The sequence below is a fragment of the Rattus norvegicus genome, chromosome 10 (assembly GCF_036323735.1).
Source record: "Rattus norvegicus strain BN/NHsdMcwi chromosome 10, GRCr8, whole genome shotgun sequence".
NCBI classification, from domain to species: domain Eukaryota; kingdom Metazoa; phylum Chordata; class Mammalia; order Rodentia; family Muridae; genus Rattus; species Rattus norvegicus.
The window spans coordinates 63,021,398-63,028,537 of record NC_086028.1 but is presented as its reverse complement, the minus strand read 5'-3'; the positions used below and the strand labels follow the sequence as shown (position 1 = coordinate 63,028,537).

The window sequence follows — 7,140 nt, the reverse complement described above, 5'->3', positions numbered from 1 at the left end:
GGGGCACACATCTTTAATCCCAGCACCCAGAGGCAGAGGCAGGAAGATCTCTATGAGTTTGAGGCCATCCTGGTCTACAGAGTGAGTTCCAGGATAGCCAGGGCTACAGAGAAACCCAGTCAAAACAAAGTCAAGGACTGGAGAGATGGCTCAGCGGTTAAGAGCACCCGACTACTCTTCCAGAGGTCCTGAGTTCAAATCCCACCAACCACATGGTGGCTCACAACCATCTGTAAGGAGATCCGATGCCCTCTTCTAGTGTATATGAAGACAGCTACAGTGTACTTATATATAATAAATGAATAAATCTTTTAAAAAAACAAAGTCAAAACAAAACAAAAAACAACAACAAAAAAACCCCACCAGTACCAACAACAAAGTTGGAAAGGGAGGAACCTCAGAAGTTGGGGGACAACTCATAGCAACTGGACCTCTTAGAAACTTGTGCTAGTATCATGGTTCCTAGAAATTTCTGCCTGAGACTAGGGAGAGGAAACTGTGACGACATAGAGTAGAGCAGCATTCTCTCGTAAGATTCTTTTCCCCCCTTCCAGTCTTCTTGTTCAGGATAGCAAGGTCGTGAAGAAAGTAGGGTGAGGTGGTATGGCCATTTCTTCTGCCTTCCGTCTCTGTGACTCTCGGAGAACTTCCAGCAGCATGTTGGGCCAGAGTATCTGGAGGTTCACCACCTCCGTGGTGCATCGCAGCCACTATGAGGAGGGTCCGGGGAAGAATTTGCCGTTTTCAGTGGAAAACAAGTGGCGGTTACTGGCTATGATGACCGTGTACTTTGGATCTGGATTTGCTGCTCCTTTCTTTATAGTAAGGCACCAGCTGCTTAAAAAATAAGGATATGGGGTTGGGGATTTAGCTCAGTGGTAGAGCGCTTGCCTAGGAAGCGCAAGGCCCTGGGTTCGGTCCCCAGCTCCGAAAAAAAGAACCAAAAAAAAAAAAAAAAAAGGATATGGGGGCTGGGGATTTAGCTCAGTGGTAGAGCGCTTACCTAGGAAGCGCAAGGCCCTGGGTTCGGTCCCCAGCTCCGAAAAAAAGAACCAAAAAAAAAAAAAAAAAAAAAAAGGATATGGGCTGGAGAGATGGCTCAGCGGTTAAGAGCACCCGACTGCTCTTCCAGAGGTCCTGAGTTCAATTCCCAGCAACCACGTGGTGGCTCACAAACATCTGTAAAGAGATCCGATACCTTCTTCTGGTGTATCTGAAGACAGCTACAGTGTACTTATATATAATAAATGAATAAATCTTTAAAAAAAATAAGGATATTTAATTCATCCCATTAACAGAATGAAGAAAGTTTAAGAGATATGATCTGGAAATTGGATTAAACTCTTGAACTCTTATACTAGAAAAAATGTAAATAAACTAATGATATAAATAAATAAATAAAAGATTCTTTTCTCAAGGTGAGGCTTCAAGGAGTTATCGTTGGCCTTACTGGTAACCTTAGTAGACAGCCTGGTATGTGGTGGACTGCCAGGCTTTAAATAAGAGGTGGACATTTTTGGAAACTGAGATAGCAAAGTCCCACTTGAACGCTGGATGCAGAAGTTTTTTTTGTTGTTTTTTTTTTGTTTTGTTTTTTTTTTTTTCTTTTCTTTTTTTCGGAGCTGGGGACTGAACCCAGGGCCTTGCGCTTCCTAGGCAAGCGCTCTACCACTGAGCTAAATCCCCAACCCCTCGATGCAGAAGTTTGGTATCATCTGTAGCCTTCCGTCCATGACATTTCATTGTCTGTAAGCATGGGGGGCTGGGAGACAGATGGTGATCGGCGTGGCTGAGGTGTGGTTTGCTTGCTATCATTGAAATCAAGCAGGCAAAATTTTAAGCATATGCTTTGTACACTGAGCGCATGCTAAGAAATGTGCAGTATCTCATTTAAGCATCTCGCAGCTCTGAGAAACATCTGTTACTATAACACCCTTGCTTAAAAGCCTGTTTTCACCATTACAATATCATGTATCCTCACGCATGTATCCTTTCTCCCTCTTCTGTTCCAGTTTTTCGTAATTGTATTTTCCTCTGCATGGCTGTTTTGAATCTTTATGAGCCACTTGTGCCTGGTGCCCTTGGAGGCCAGAAGAGGTCATGAGACCCTCTGGAGCTGGAGTTACAGATGGTTGAGAGCGCCATGTTGGTATTGGGAATTGAACCTAGGACTTCTGGAAGAGCAGATGCCCTTAACCACTAAGCCATTCGTCCAGGCCCATATTTCCTTAGAATTAACTTTTTAGAAGTGGAATTATTGTTAAAGAAAATAAAGATTTTAGAGTCATTTGTAATTTTTTAACTCTTATTGGGAGAGCTTTTCTACTTCATTTCTTTGTATTTAAGGTTTGTTTTGTTTTGTTTTGTTTTTTGGCCAGGCTTGGTAATACCTACCTTAAATCCCAGCACTTGGAAGGCAGAAATAGTTGGATCTCAAGGCCAGTGATAAGTTATTTTTCCACTGGCAAAATGAGCCAATTCAAACCAGATTAGAGTATAAATGGGAAGTCCCCATGGGGAGAGGGAGGGAGAGGAGGAAGAGAGATAGAATGCAAACAGGAAGAGGGAAGAAGAGAAGAGAGAGAAAAGGGAAGAGAGGGAAGACCAAAATGTTTGGATAATACAGGAAGGAGCCTCTGGGGGAGAGGCAGCCCAGCCCCTGGACTGAACATTCATGGCTGGGAAGGGGGTGTGCCAGGGACTGAGGGATGCTGGGAGAACCTGGAGGGCAGGTCTGCTTTGGTATGTGAAATATGCATGAGCCCCTTGTCCTGGGTCTGAAATCCAAGAGCCAGCCTGCTCTACATAGTAAATTTCACACCAGGTAGGGGTACAAAGATCCTGTCTCAAAATAAATAGGTAATGACTGGGGAGAAGGCTTAGGGGATTCGGGGGTGGGGTAGGAGATGGATTTAGAGAGCGTGCCTGTCTTGCAGAGCAGCAAGATAGTTCCTATCACAGCTACTGTCGGTCTCCTCTCAACCACTGTCAGTCTCCTCTCAACCACTGTCAGTCTCCTCACAACCTCTGTCAGTCTCCTCACAACCACTGTCAGTCTCCTCACAACCTCTGTCAGTCTCCTCACAACCTCTGTCAGTCTCCTCTCAACCACTGTCAGTCTCCTCACAACCACTGTCAGTGTCCCTCAACCACTGTCAGTCTCCTCACAACCACTGTCAGTGTCCCTCAACCACTGTCAGTCTCCTCACAACCTCTGTCAGTCTCCTCTCAACCACTGTCAGTCTCCTCACAACCACTGTCAGTCTCCTCACAACCACTGTCAGTCTCCTCTCAACCACTGTCAGTCTCCTCACAACTACTGTCAGTCTCCTCACAACCACTGTCAGTCTCCTCACAACCACTGTCAGTCTCCTCTCAACCACTGTCAGTCTCTTCACAACCACTGTCAGTCTCCTCACAACCACTGTCAGTCTCCTCACAACCTCTGTCAGTCTCCTCTCAACCACTGTCAGTCTCCTCACAACCACTGTCAGTCTCCCTCAACCACTGTCAGTCTCCTCACAACCACTGTCAGTCTCCTTCAACCACTGTCAGTCTCCTCACAACCACTGTCAGTCTCCTCACAACCTCTGTCAGTCTCCCTCAACCACTGTCAGTCTCCTCTCAACCACTGTCAGTCTCCTCACAATCACTGTCAGTCTCCTCACATGTCAGTCTCCCTCAACCACTGTCAGTCTCCTCACAACCACTGTCAGTCTCCTCACAACCACTGTCAGTCTCCCTCAACCACTGTCAGTCTCCTCACAACCACTGTCAGTGTCCCTCAACCACTGTCAGTCTCCTCACAACCACTGTCAGTCTCCCTCAACCACCGTCAGTCTCCTCACAACCTCTGTCAGTCACCTCTCAACCACTGTCAGTCTCCTCACAACCACTGTCAGTGTCCCTCAACCACTGTCAGTCTCCTCACAACCACTGTCAGTGTCCCTCAACCACTGTCAGTCTCCTCACAACCACTGTCAGTCTCCTCTCAACCACTGTCAGTCTCCTCACAACCACTGTCAGTCAGTCTCCTCACAACCACTGTCAGTCTCCTCACAACCATTGTCAGTCTCCTCACAACCTCTGTCAGTCTCCTCTCAACCACTGTCAGTCTCCTCACAACCACTGTCAGTGTCCCTCAACCACTGTCAGTCTCCTCACAACCACTGTCAGTCTCCCTCAACCACTGTCAGTATCCTCACAACCTCTGTCAGTCTCCTCTCAACCACTGTCAGTCTCCTCACAACCACTGTCAGTGTCCCTCAACCACTGTCAGTCTCCTCACAACCACTGTCAGTCTCCTCAACCACTGTCAGTGTCCCTCAACCACTGTCAGTCTCCTCACAACCACTGTCAGTCTCCCTCAACCACTGTCAGTATCCTCACAACCTCTGTCAGTATCCTCTCAACCACTGTCAGTCTCCTCACAACCACTGTCAGTCTCCTCACAACCTCTGTCAGTCTCCTCACAACCTCTGTCAGTCTCCTCACAACCTCTATCAGTCTCCTCTCAACCACTGTCAGTCTCCTCTCAACCACTGTCAGTCTCCTCACAACCACTGTCAGTCTCCTCACAACCACTGTCAGTCTCCTCTCAACCACTGTCAGTCTCCTCACAACTACTGTCAGTCTCCTCACAACCACTGTCAGTCTCCTCACAACCACTGTCAGTCTCCTCTCAACCACTGTCAGTCTCTTCACAACCACTGTCAGTCTCCTCACAACCACTGTCAGTCTCCTCACAACCTCTGTCAGTCTCCTCTCAACCACTGTCAGTCTCCTCACAACCACTGTCAGTCTCCCTCAACCACTGTCAGTCTCCTCACAACCACTGTCAGTCTCCTTCAACCACTGTCAGTCTCCTCACAACCTCTGTCAGTCTCCTCTCAACCACTGTCAGTCTCCTCACAACCACTGTCAGTCTCCCTCAACCACTGTCAGTCTCCTCTCAACCACTGTCAGTCTCCTCACAACCACTGTCAGTCTCCCTCAACCACTGTCAGTCTCCCTCAACCACTGTCAGTCTCCTCACAACCACTGTCAGTCTCCTCACAACCACTGTCAGTCTCCCTCAACCACTGTCAGTCTCCTCACAACCACTGTCAGTGTCCCTCAACCACTGTCAGTCTCCTCACAACCACTGTCAGTCTCCCTCAACCACTGTCAGTCTCCTCACAACCTCTGTCAGTCTCCTCTCAACCACTGTCAGTCTCCTCTCAACCACTGTCAGTCTCCTCACAACCACTGTCAGTCTCCCTCAACCACTGTCAGTCTCCCTCAACCACTGTCAGTCTCCTCACAACCACTGTCAGTGTCCCTCAACCACTGTCAGTCTCCTCACAACCACTGTCAGTCTCCCTCAACCACTGTCAGTCTCCTCACAACCTCTGTCAGTCTCCTCTCAACCACTGTCAGTCTCCTCACAACCACTGTCAGTCTCCTCACAACCACTGTCAGTCTCCTCTCAACCACTGTCAGTCTCCTCACAACTACTGTCAGTCTCCTCTCAACCACTGTCAGTCTCCTCACAACCACTGTCAGTCTCCTCTCAACCACTGTCAGTCTCTTCACAACCACTGTCAGTCTCCTCACAACCACTGTCAGTCTCCTCACAACCTCTGTCAGTCTCCTCTCAAACACTGTCAGTCTCCTCACAACCACTGTCAGTCTCCCTCAACCACTGTCAGTCTCCTCACAACCACTGTCAGTCTCCTTCAACCACTGTCAGTCTCCTCACAACCACTGTCAGTCTCCTCACAACCTCTGTCAGTCTCCTCACAACCACTGTCAGTCTCCCTCAACCACTGTCAGTCTCCTCTCAACCACTGTCAGTCTCCTCACAATCACTGTCAGTCTCCTCACATGTCAGTCTCCCTCAACCACTGTCAGTCTCCTCACAACCACTGTCAGTCTCCTCACAACCACTGTCAGTCTCCCTCAACCACTGTCAGTCTCCTCACAACCACTGTCAGTCTCCTCTCAACCACTGTCAGTCTCTTCACAACCACTGTCAGTCTCCTCACAACCACTGTCAGTCTCCTCACAACCTCTGTCAGTCTCCTCTCAACCACTGTCAGTCTCCTCACAACCACTGTCAGTCTCCCTCAACCACTGTCAGTCTCCTCACAACCACTGTCAGTCTCCTTCAACCACTGTCAGTCTCCTCACAACCACTGTCAGTCTCCTCACAACCTCTGTCAGTCTCCTCACAACCACTGTCAGTCTCCCTCAACCACTGTCAGTCTCCTCTCAACCACTGTCAGTCTCCTCACAATCACTGTCAGTCTCCTCACATGTCAGTCTCCCTCAACCACTGTCAGTCTCCTCACAACCACTGTCAGTCTCCTCACAACCACTGTCAGTCTCCTCACAACCACTGTCAGTGTCCCTCAACCACTGTCAGTCTCCTCACAACCACTGTCAGTGTCCCTCAACCACTGTCAGTCTCCTCACAACCTCTGTCAGTCTCCTCTCAACCACTGTCAGTCTCCTCACAACCACTGTCAGTCTCCTCACAACCACTGTCAGTCTCCTCTCAACCACTGTCAGTCTCCTCACAACTACTGTCAGTCTCCTCACAACCACTGTCAGTCTCCTCACAACCACTGTCAGTCTCCTCTCAACCACTGTCAGTCTCTTCACAACCACTGTCAGTCTCCTCACAACCACTGTCAGTCTCCTCACAACCTCTGTCAGTCTCCTCTCAACCACTGTCAGTCTCCTCACAACCACTGTCAGTCTCCCTCAACCACTGTCAGTCTCCTCACAACCACTGTCAGTCTCCTTCAACCACTGTCAGTCTCCTCACAACCACTGTCAGTCTCCTCACAACCTCTGTCAGTCTCCCTCAACCACTGTCAGTCTCCTCTCAACCACTGTCAGTCTCCTCACAATCACTGTCAGTCTCCTCACATGTCAGTCTCCCTCAACCACTGTCAGTCTCCTCACAACCACTGTCAGTCTCCTCACAACCACTGTCAGTCTCCCTCAACCACTGTCAGTCTCCTCACAACCACTGTCAGTGTCCCTCAACCACTGTCAGTCTCCTCACAACCACTGTCAGTCTCCCTCAACCACCGTCAGTCTCCTCACAACCTCTGTCAGTCACCTCTCAACCACTGTCAGTCTCCTCACAAC

The 7,140-nt window shown here is 48.9% G+C and overlaps 1 protein-coding gene across 1 annotated transcript; it reads left to right on the top strand.

Moving 5' to 3' along the window:
- The first annotated feature begins 557 nt into the window (after positions 1-557).
- On the top strand, positions 558-875 carry LOC120095266 (cytochrome c oxidase subunit 7C, mitochondrial-like). Its single transcript, XM_039087631.2, has one exon. It carries the CDS (start codon positions 604-606, stop codon positions 847-849), a length of 246 nt encoding a protein of 81 aa, XP_038943559.1. The 5' UTR covers positions 558-603; the 3' UTR covers positions 850-875.
- Positions 876-7,140: the final 6,265 nt, after the last annotated feature.